General features: G+C 41.6%; 1 protein-coding gene across 3 annotated transcripts in view; it reads left to right on the forward strand.

Moving 5' to 3' along the window:
* Nucleotides 1–12,175, forward strand: part of CRYBG1 (crystallin beta-gamma domain containing 1) — a 343,574-nt gene that overhangs the window by 237,082 nt on the left and 94,317 nt on the right. For all 3 annotated transcript variants that reach the window (XM_073627016.1, XM_073627017.1, XM_073627018.1), the window contains one exon: nucleotides 1,303–3,197. In XM_073627016.1, coding sequence (XP_073483117.1) covers nucleotides 1,303–3,197 — 1,895 coding nt within the window. The remainder of the gene's footprint in view (nucleotides 1–1,302; nucleotides 3,198–12,175) is intronic.

A 12,175-nucleotide genomic window follows, 5' to 3' on the forward strand; every position in this document is an offset into this window, starting at 1 on the left:
TACTGTGTAAGTACCTTAAAGTGGATGTAAACCCGAAAAAATGATTTTTTTTTTTTTTTTTTTTTTTTTTATATCATACTGTAGAATATAAGGTTTCCTATCATTTGAGCCCAGTCTTGCCACAAACAGTTAATCCATCTCTGAGCATAACCCCTGCACATTTTTTTGCCATCTGTGTCCCACTGTAGTGATTTCCTTTCACTTCCTTTCCCATAGCCAAAACAGGAAATGAGAGGAGATCCCTATAAAGTGAGGGAATTCCTCTCTGTCCTCAGGGTCACCAAAACCAGTGCCCCTATTGGAGAATGTCCTGTTTTGGAGACAACACAAAATTTGGGATTTTCTTTTTCTTTCACTTTCAGTTATAATGGTAAACAGGACATAGGAGATAGGAGGGTGAATCTCCCCAACGGGGGTACAGACAGTAATACAAATCTGACGGGTGTTCTAATCCATCTCCACTCTAGACAAAATAAAATAAATAAAAGTTTTGCCTGTTAGGGTTGGTTCACGCCGTTCCCATATAGGGCATTTTGACAGCCCATTCATTAGAATGGGCTGCAAAATTCACTGAACTGCGGAAAAAATAGTGCCTGCACTACTTTTATAAACACACTGCACCAAACCGCAAGGTACTGTGGCACCCTTCAATTCAGAACCAGCAAAGACACTGCGTTTTCTATCTGCGTATGAGGTGTCATTAACATAATACATTGGCACCCACATGCAACTTGCAAGGGCAGTGTGTTCGCCTGAGGTGCAGGAAATGCGCACAGAACACACCTTTCCTGCACTGCTTTCGTGTGTGAACCTGCCCTTGGTTATACATTAAGACTAATAGCTTTTTAATTTTATTCTTATGGCTAATAAAGTTACATTTTACAGCAAAAAATGAATGAATGCAAAGTAATATAGATTTATATAGAAACATGGCAAGGTATGTAGAATATCAGAATCTAAGCCCTACTAATATTTTATTTACTGTTCTTACGTGTACATTATCTGGTCACTGTTTACGCTGTGTATTTATTATGGGAGTTCTAGCAATATCCATAAAAATTAACTGCACTGAGACTCCTAGTTTTATTCCATTTCATAGGCTGGTAAGCCATATGTACAGGATTGTCCTGTGATATAAAAAGCTAAGTAAATAATGATTATCTATCAGTGGTATGTTGGGAGGAGGTCTACACCCTCTCTGTAAATGGAAACTTTGTATTCAATTTATATACCTAGCTGTATAGCTGTATTCTCCACTGTGTCAGACAAGATTTTACCCTACTTTTTTTTTCCATTTTTCAGTCTAAAGCATCACCTACAGAGTCGCCCAAGAAAGATGTGACAAGGAAGCCCGCCTTAGGAAAATTTGGAAACCTTTTTAACACCAGTAAAAAAAAACAAGGCAAAAGCAACGCTGAGTCTCCAGCAAGCCCTACTGAGAGGTCAGTGACTACATTTAAATCAGAAAAAGAGGTTGTAAAAGAACGGAAGAAAGTGATCTTAGTATCCTCCACTTCTAAAGTACAAACACATGCACGCAGCTCACATTGTGTTGAACCTGCATCAGATCAGGTCACCCAGCACATCTCAAAGGACTCTGCACTCCCTGTAGTTCAAAGTGAAAAGGAGACTACAAATGGTAATGGTAATATTGCCCTTACAGATAAGAATACAGAGAACACAGAGGTGAAAGAACTTCAGCAATCTGTAATTGAAAGACCTGCTTTTCAGACCGATACGTTTTCAAACAGCAGTGATATATCAGCACAGAACTCAACATCTAAGACTGACACCCAGAACAGTACTGCACCACTGGTACAAGAAATAGAACAAGCTAGTAGTAAAAGTGCTACTGCACCCATTGATGCACTTTCAGATACTAGTCATAAATCTGTAGTGAATGTGACACCTAAAGTTAACCGCCAGAACAGTAATGGGAAAAGCGTGCAATCTCCTGGAAGAAGAGGCTCTACAGATGGAGAAACCACTAAGTCCAGTGTGAGGAGATTTCAAGTGTTTTCACAAGAAACAAACACTACCAAAGAGGAGTCCCCCAAAATAATGCCAAGGAAGAGTTCGAGGTTCTCTGGCAAAGTAACAGACTCAAAATATAAGATATCAGATAAACCTCTTCAGAAAGTGGGAAGCACAGAGAAAATAAACTCTACAAAGTTACCCTTCCAGGTTACATTGCCAGGGGATTCACAAGACCAAGGGTCAGCAGCAGCTGACCAGAGTCTATCTCCGGACAGCCCAGGTGGCAGGAGTAATTTAAGAAGACAAGCAAGTGGTGGTGACCTCTCACCAGTTGTCAGCCCTTCAGAAGGTGACATATTTACAGGATCTCCAAAGAATCACAGTGCTAATGGACAATCAAATAATGGAAAAGTTTTAGCATTTGATATCTACTTAAGTAAAACTGGATCGAATTCTCCCACAGCCACACGAAGCTCTACCAGTGGAGATACAATGGAGAGAAACAGTCCCAGTAGCAGAAAAACAAACAGGAGGCGGCGATCATTTAAATCCCAGAGCAGTCAGAATGATGAGAAAAAAAACGAAAACATCGTACCCCAGGATGATGTTTTTGATGAGGGTAGCTTTAAAGGTACTCAGGAACAATTAGTCATGCCTGATAGTAACATAAAACCTGCTCCTCTGTCACCTGAGTCTAACGGCACTGTATCAGCCAACCAAGAAATAAAGGCGGGAGCTAATCCCAAACTCTCGCCCAAGGGTGATTCAGACAAAGATAAACAGCAACACCCAGCCTCCAGCCCTCTGAAGAAAAAAAATCCTGCTGCCTGGTCTCCCTCTTCTCCAACTGTTCGCAAAGCACAGAGTAGAGATTTCGTGTTTAGAAATCAGACTGTAGCAGCTGCTGCCAAAGTATCTGAGTTTAACCAGCCTGCCCTTGTTTCTACAACAAAAGACGCCTACGTGGAAAAGGCATATGTGCCTGGATCCTTAACTGGAAGTAGAGGGGAGGATTTGAATGATACTGTACAGGACATAAGTCCAACAGCAGCAGGTGTTCTCCCACAGGACAGGAAGACAAAACAAGAGAGCAACCAGGGAGTGCAGGCTCAGAGCAAGACCGAATCAGACAATCCTAAAAGGTTTCATTCAGAGGCAGTAAAAACTAATGTTTCTTTGAATGACCGCAATAAATCTACAGTAACATCTAAACTCAATATGTAAGTACATATTCCTTTTCTATATGTAATATCACTAAATACAGTATATTCATAGACATTTCATGTATAGACAAAATAGTAAGATGATTGTAACGTTGCAACTAAACGCTGAATGTCAAGATTGGGTTAATATTTCTGATTCACAAAGCTGCCCATAGATTCTAGTGCTTGTCTCGGTTACCTTGAACCTTACACATAGCCTGCTGTATGTTGTTATATGTAATGAGAGGATCACAATGTACACATTTAGGTAGGTTGTTCGAGAACACATGGTTCATCCCATAATACAGACAAACAGGAGTACATAAGAATGGATGCCTGACAGGGATCATTTCATTGATGTGGTTGCTACGCAGATTATTGCTTCAGGGTATAAAGTTTATAAATGCCGTTGGATTATCGATTAGGACACAGTAGCTCTAGCAACAGCATAGCATAAATAATTCAGATGATTGCCTAAATAAACATTAGCTTTGCACTGGTATAAGTCTTAATAGCGGAATTCTAGGGTGTGCCTACTATTTTATATCTGACATGGTAAAGGAAGCAGTGTTTTTATCCTTCCGAATATGATTCATCAGACTAAAGTGAAACTTTCTTAGCTCCTTTACCACTCTATTAACCACTTGTCACCCAGGCCAATTCTGACATTTCTCTCCTACATGTAAAAATCATATTTTTTTTGCTAGAAAATTACATAGAACCCCCAAACATTATATATATATATATATTTTTTTAGCAAAGACCCTAGAGAATACAATGGCGGTCATTGCAACTTTTTATCTCGCACGGTATTTGCACAGTAATTTTTCGAACGCGTTTTTTTTTTTTTTTAAACGGTTTTGTGCTTAAAAAAAAAGCAGTAAAGTTAGCCCAATTTTTTTGCATAATTTGAAAGATGAAGTTACGCCGAGTTAATAGATACCTAACATGTCATGCTTCAAAATTGCATATGCTCGTGGAATGGCGCCAAACTTCAGTACTTAAAAATGCCCATAGGCGACGCTTTACTTTTTTTACTGGTTCGTTCACAGCGATACCTCACATGTGTGATTTGAACACCGTTTTCATATGTGGGTGGGGCTTCCGTATGTGTTTGCTTCCGTGTGCGAGCACATGAGGACATGTTTGACATTTTTTTGATCACTTTTATTCCTATTACAAAGAATGTAAACATCCCTTGTAATAGGAATATGGCATGATCGGTCCTCTTTAAAGTGAGATGTGGGGTCAATAAGACCCCATATCTCACCTCTAGGCTGGGAAGCCTGAAATTAAAAAAAATGCCAGCCAAAGCAGCGCCGTTTGTTTGAATGCAGAGGCCAGGCATGATGTCATTACATCGCGCCCGGCCTCCGAACAATCATAGAGACTCCGGTGACCATATGGTAAACATCCGGGGCCGGCGGATCTTGTCGCGGTGATTCAGTAGAAGCAGCGGCGGGAGGGGGGGACGCCCCCTCTTGCCGCCCTTAAGAACGATCACGCGTGGAAAAGCCGTTCTTATGGTGTAAAGAATCGCCGGCTGAAAAGGCCGATATCTGAATGATGCCTGTAACTGCAGGCATCATTCAGATATACCTGCACAAAGTCAAGAACGTCATATGATGGCCGGCAGGCAGGAACTGGTTAAGTACAAAACTAAGAATGACCTTTTGCTGCTTTAGCCTACCTCAGGGGTGTCCAACTTTTTGACCTTTCTGGGCCACATTGCAAGACGAGGAATGGTCTTGGGCGGCTGATGAGCAGAAAAAGTCAGGCAGATCACAAGTTAATGTTTAATAATATAGATAATGTACCTATCTGAGTAATAAAACTTTGTATTTTTTGTAATATTTTTTATTCTAAAAGAAGGCAATGTAGGGGTTGGTTTACTAAAGGCAAATAGACTGTGCACTTTGTGAAGTGCAGTTGCACTCTGCAAGTGTAGTTGCTCCAGAGCTTAGTAAATGAACAGAAGCTCTGCTGACTTCTATCAACCAATTGTGCAAGCAAAAATGCAGTTTTTTTTTTTTTTTTTTTTTTCCTTGCGCTCGATTGGGTATTTTTTGCAAAGCGTAGCTTTACCTCATTTACTAAGCTTTGGAGCAACTGCACTTTGCAAAGTGCACAGTCTTTTTGCCTTTAGTAAATCAACTCCATATTGTCTTTGGTCACATATAAAATGCACAGCTGATGAGCAGAAAAAGCCTGGCACATCACAAGTTAAAGTGTTACAAAACCCAGGACCCTGCATTCACTATATCTGGTCTCCCGCAGTACACAGAACATGGAAATGCAATAGTTTTCTGTTTACATCAGCAGTATTTACCAGTCTTGTGCCTTCTATCAGTGTCTGGTTAAAGCTTGTAGGAGGAGTTTTCATTCTGCTATGACTGTCCTGTCAGGCTGCATGACCCCTGACCCTCTGTCTAGAAAGTGTTGATTGGCCCTGTGCTGATTGCATGCATCCTCCCAAGGAAAAAACAAAACTCTCTATCAATAGACACCAAACTGAGTATGTGCAGCTTGACCCCTAGCCTCCATTCTCTCAGCAGATAGATTGGGGACTGTGGAAGAAGGGGAGGATCAGAGAAGACAGAATGAAACAGCCTTTTTACATAATGCAGAGGATTAACCCCTTAGGTTCCACAGGGAGCATAACCAGCATGCTTTATTGCATACACAGACTGATTTTACTGTTGTGGGTTTTTATTGTGACTGCGACATTATGGCGGACATTTTTGACACATTTTTGGGACTATTGTCATTTATACAGCAATCAGTGCTATAAAAATGCACTGATTCCTGTGTAAAAGACACTGGCAGTGAAGGGGTTAACCACTAGGGGGCGGGGAGGGGTTAAATCAGTACTAGGGAGTGATTACTAACTGTAGGGGGGATGGGCTAGCAGTGTCACTACACTGATCACTGCTCCTGATTACAGGGAGCAGAGATCAGTGACACTTGTCACTAGGCAGAATGGGGAGATGCTGTTTACATCAACATCTCCCCGTTCGTCCTCTCCGTGAGGCGATCGCGGGTATCCCCGCAGCAATTGAGTCCGCGAGACCCGCAACCCGACTCACAGAGCTCCCGGCTGGCGGCGCGCACGCAATGGCACGGCGGGGAATTCAAATGGACGTACCTGTAAGTCCATTTGCCCAGCCATGCCATTCTGCCGACGTACATTGGCGTGCGCCGATCGGGAAGGGGTTAACAATAACTGATACATAATGTACCTATCTGAGTAATGAAACTTCATATTTTTAAATATTTTTTTAATAATAAAAGTAAAACAGGGCAACATAAAACTAGTGCGATCTTTGACACTGTTCTTGATAAAAATAACTCCATATCTGGTTGGATGGATGTAGTAGCAATTCCTAATGAATTCTCAAAGTGCTCATCAGATATTTTGGTTTTAATTCTGCTCTTCGTTTGCTTCATCCTTGAAAATGGTTGCTCACCAAATATAGGTGCTGCAGAAAACTGATTAAATGAATAAGGCGTGATTGTGAAGAGTGGTAGATTTTTTCTTTGTGAAGATAAAACTTATAAAAGTCCAGTAAAGTCCACTGTCAAATTTTTCTTTGGCCACATGCGTTTGCAAAGTGTAAACGCATTTGAAATAGATCAAAATTTTTAAGTAAGGTTACAATTTTATGTTGGCCCGCATTCATAGCCGCCTTGTTCTGCAGGTTGGACACCCCTGGCCTACCTTCCTTGGGGTTTGACATGCTGGACATTCACAGAAGCATTCTAAAAGAATAGTTATGTGAACAGTCGTGGCTTTCCCATCAGCTGGAACAAATTTGGCCATTCTCTTTGACCTCCAACATTTAAAAAGGCTTTTGTCAATAAATTTGTGGTTAAATGTCTTTTTTCTTTTTTCTGTAAATGTTGGAGCTTGTAATGTGTGGACATACCGAGAGGTCAGCAGTTTCCTGGATGCTGCAACAAACATCTGACAATAATCATTTCACAGTCAATGTTAACTAAATTACCCATAGGCATAAGACGACATTTGGGAGACAACCTAATGTCTGGGGAGAAGTGCAACGCCTTTCCAACAAACCACTGGGTGATGGATACAATTGAGTAAGTCAAAAAATCTTGCTCTAATTGCTATTAAAACCAAGAAATATTTTGTTTTCCTGGTCTGTTCTATTGCGTATCGCGATAAACAGGTACACTTGTGTGACTAGAGAAACCAAATCTACGATGTGATCAGATGCTAGTTGTTTGTAGGACTACCAGTGGTCATGGGCACCTTTGTATCTTTGATCCTCCCCACTCAAATTTTATAGCAGTGTACTTCCTGTACCAACAGCCTCATAGCTGTATATCTTCAGTGTGGGATCTAAAGCAATGCTGCCTTTTACTGCTAGTCTCAGGAGATTTGAAGTGAGATCTTGTGCTGTCACCACTGTCCTGATAATTGTTTTCTTTGCTGGATGCTCTGATATAGGAAGGGAAAGTCCTTCCTGTACCAAGATGGCCAGCACACAGAGAGACAGTGCAGGACAAGCCATGGGAAGTCCTTAAAGAGGGACCACTGGTAATATCGGTGACTAGTACTTCGCCCTATACCTGTCTTTTCAGGACATACTGTAGCTTCAGAGTTCATTTCCTCTGTATTGTTTTGCAGGAAACATTACCAGAATCTACTCAGTTTACCCTAATTCTGTGGTTTATAGCTCTAGGCAGTTACACAATAGTGCTCCCAAAAATGTGGAACTGTAAAATTAGAATAGTGTTTCTGCTGTGAAAGTTGCAGTCTTATCGCAATAAATAGAAGGCCATAGTATTGTTTGATTTTTATTTAATTGATTTGGGTATCACCAGCAGAGAGTAACCCAGTTGTGTTAAAAGTGACTCTATCCTTGGAAAAAATCCTATTGGCCCATCACTATGATGGCTGCCTCTTGGTCAAAAAGAATGTGTTTAAGTTGGGAGGGGACAGACAAGCTCCATCAATACAAGGAAGTTCTGGAGTTTTCCCTACTCAGTACAGCAGGCAGTCAGTAATGCAGCTCTCATATTCTTGAGGTGTCTTTAAAAAAATTAGGCTGACCATAGACGGCTCCGATTTTGGTTGAATTTAGCTGAATCAGCCTTTATTTTTAGCTGTGGGAGACCCTACATGCACCACCCAGCTTGAAAAAAGTAGATCTAAAAGTTAACTGAGCTGGTTGGAAAATCATCGTTTGAATAGGATCAGATTTGGCTGACAAAGACAGATCACCAGACCTGGAAGTGGGCTTCTGATGCAGATACTGACAGTTTTCTCATGTGAAAGTGACTTTGTCATGAGAAATGTGCAGGGGCTGCCATTGCTGACCTCTCTTTTGACAATGTTAATTCTCTTGCTTTCCAAGTCTCCAACCTAAAACAAATTTAGTGATAAGCAATTTTTTAACTTTTCTGATGCTCATTTACAGCATTCTTGTTCTGTGATTCTAAAGTATTAGACCCCTTTCACACCGAGGGCGCTATAGCGTTAAAAATAGCGCCTGCAATCCGCCCTCAAACAGCTGCTCCATTGTTTCCAGTGTGAAAGCCCGAGGACTTTCACACCGGAGCGCTGTGCTAGCAGGACGCCAGGAAAAGTCCTGCCAGCAGCTTCTTTGGAGCGGTGTGTTTATCGCTCCTCCAGCGCTGCCCCATTGATTTCAATGGGGAGCACGTTAGTGTAGTGCTATCGCGGCACATTGCGGGCGGTTTTAACCCTTTCTCAGCCGCCCCGCTAGCGGGCGAAATGCGCCACAAATCCGACGGTAAAACGCCGCTAAAAATAGCGGTGTTTTACCACCGATGCTATAGGTGGCTCGGTGTGAAAGGGGTCTTAATGCTGAAAATAGCTGGGCTGCTAGTAACATCAAAAGAGGCCTTAAAGTATTCATACCCCTTGAAACTTTACAAATTTTGTCGTGTTCAACCCAAAAACGTAAATGTATTTTATTGGGATTTTATGTGATAGACCAACACAAAGTGGCACATAATTGTGAAGTGGAAGGAAAATGATAAATGGATAAATATGTGAAAAGTTTGGCGTGCATTTGTATTCAGCCCCCTTTACTCTGATACCCCGAACTAAAATCTAGTTGAACCAATTGCCTTCAGAAGTCACCTAATTAGTAAATAGAGTCCACCTGTGTGCAATTGAATCTCTGTATAAATACAGCTGTTCTGTGAAGCCCTCATAGGTTTGTTAGAGAACTTTAGTGAACAAACCGCATCATGAAGGCCAAGGAACACACCAGACAGGTTAGGGATAAAGTTGTGGAGAAGCTTAAAGCAGGGTTAGGTTATATAAAAAAAAAAAAAAAAATATCCCAAGCTTTGAACATCTCAAGGAGCACTGTTCAATCCATCATCCGAAAATGGAAAGAGTATGGCACAACTGCAAACCTACCAAGACCTAGCCATCCGCTTAAACTGACAGGCAAGGAGAGCATTAATCAGAGACACAGTCAAGAGGCCCATGGTAACTCTGGAGGAGCTGCAGAGATCCACAGCTCTGGTGGGAGAATCTGTTCACAGGACAACTATTAGTCATGCACTCCACAAAGCTGGCCTTTTATGTAACAGTGGCAAGAAGAAAGCCATTGTTGAAAGAAAGCCCTAAGAAGTCCCATTTGCAGTTTGCGAGAAGCCATGTGGGAGACACAGCAAAAATGTTGAATAAGGTGCTCTGGTCAGTTGACCAAATTGAACTTTTTGGCCTAAAAGCAAAACGCTATGTGTGGTAGAAAACTAACACTGCACATCACCCTGAACACACCATCCCTACCGTGAAACATGGTGGTGGCAGTATCATGTTGTGGGGATGCTTTTCTTCAGCAGGGACAGGGAAGCTGGTCAGAGTTGATGGGAAGATGCATGGAGCCAAATACAGGGCAATCTTAGAAGAAAACCTGTTAGAGTCTGCAAAAGACTTGAGACTGGGGTGGAGGTTCACCTTCCAACAGGACAATGACCCTAAACATACAGCCAGAGCTACAATGGAATGGTTTAGATCAAAGCATATTCATGTGTTAGAATGGCCCAGTCAAAGTCCAGACCTAAATCCAATTGAGAATCTGTGGCAAGACTTGAAAATTGCTGTTCACAGACACTCTCTCCATGCAATCCGACAGAGGACAGAGCTTGAGTTATTTTCCAAAGATGAATGGGCAAAAATGTCACTCTCTAGATGTGCAAAGCTGGTAGAGTCATACTCAAAAAGACTTGCAGCTGTAATTGCAGGGGGCTGAATACAATGCATGCCACACTTTTCACATATTTATTTGTAAATAAATTTGAAAACCATTTATTATTTTCCTTCCATTTCACATTTATGTGGCACTTTGTGTTGGTCTATCACAGTGGTCTCCAAACTGCAGCCCGGGGGGGCCAGATGCGGCCCTTTGCTTGTGTTTATCCGCCCTTGGCACTTTATTTCATCCACTGATACCAACAATAGGGCATTATTCCCCCCCACTGACACCAATGAAGGGGGCACAATTCCTCGAAATGACACCAGCGATGGGGCACAATTCCTCCTACTAACACCAACAATGGGGCCCAATGACATCAATGATGGGATGCAATTCCTCCCAATGGCATCAACGATGGGGCCCAATTCCTCTCAATGACACCAATGATGGGGCCCAATTACTTCCATTGAAACAGACTATGGGGCATTATTTTTTTCCCACTGACGTTGAGACCTTTTCTACTCCCAATAGCCACAGTCCGGCCCCCCTAAAGTCTTCAGGACAGTAAACTGGCCCTTTGTAAAGTTTGGAGATCCCTGGTCTATCACATACAATCCCAATAAAATACATTTGCGTTTTTGGTTGTAACATGACCAAATGTGGAAAATTTCAAGGGGTATGAATACTGTTTCAAGCCACTGTAAAGTGAGCAAGAAAGTGGTAAGTGCTCTGAGGTCTGTAGAGCTGCAGAAGCCTGTAGCTCGCAGCTGAACACTGTTTTAGGTCTTTTCAGTTTTGCCAGTAAAATAGAGAACCACTTTAAAGACATTTCATTTTTTTGTGTGTATATGTGGCAGACGTCCAACTTTATGACCATCATGGAAAGTCCTCTAAACCTAGGCATATATTTGTTGATCTGACCTAGAACATGTGTATAGCGACTTTAATCATTATATATATCCTAATTCACTAAGTTTCATTTAGGCTCTACTCATACATGAGTTTAACCACTTTAGTACAGGGCACTTTCACCCCCTTCCTGCCTGGGCCAATTTTCAGATTTCAGTGCTGTCGCACTTTGAATGACGATTAGAGTTTTCTTTTTTTTTTGGTAATGAAAAAAGGCAGAAAATGTTGGAAAAAAAAAAAGTGTTTCTTAGTTTCTGTTAAAACATTTTAAAGTAATTTTTCTCCTTCGCTAATATGCACTGATGAGGCTGCACTGGTGGTCACTGATTAGGAGGCACTGATAGGCGGCACTAATAATCAGGACACTGATTATCAGTATAAAAGCCCCCTGTCATACTTGCCTGTTACCGGCTCTCCTCTCCCAGCTGTGACAGGAAAGGAATGTTGTAACCGGCAAGTTTGTTTACAAGTGATCAGCTGTGTCTAATCACATGGTAAAGGGCTGCTTTGATTGGCCCTTTACCCTGACATAGAGAGTGCTGCATTCGTGCACAGGGGGCATGCTTCTGAGAGGACATCAATAGACACCCTTCCAGAGCTGGACGACTGCACTGTAGCCGTCTTTTGGCTACAGTGCAGTCAAGAATTGGTTAAGAGCTGACTAAGATTTCTGCAGGAGACCAGGGTTGGGAAACCGCTGAGGATGGGAAGCCCTATACAAAATAATATAAAATGAATGAAGTGTATAATACCTCAAACAGCACAGCACAGTGATCTACATTTCACAATAAATAAAAAAAAAAGTAATGTGATCCTAATAACATAGTGTCAAAAAAATAAAGATAAAATTACAATAGTGTCCTGTGCTTACATACAAAAACAAATCTT

Source organism: Aquarana catesbeiana, linkage group LG04 (assembly GCF_042186555.1).
Source record: "Aquarana catesbeiana isolate 2022-GZ linkage group LG04, ASM4218655v1, whole genome shotgun sequence".
Lineage (NCBI taxonomy): Eukaryota > Metazoa > Chordata > Amphibia > Anura > Ranidae > Aquarana > Aquarana catesbeiana.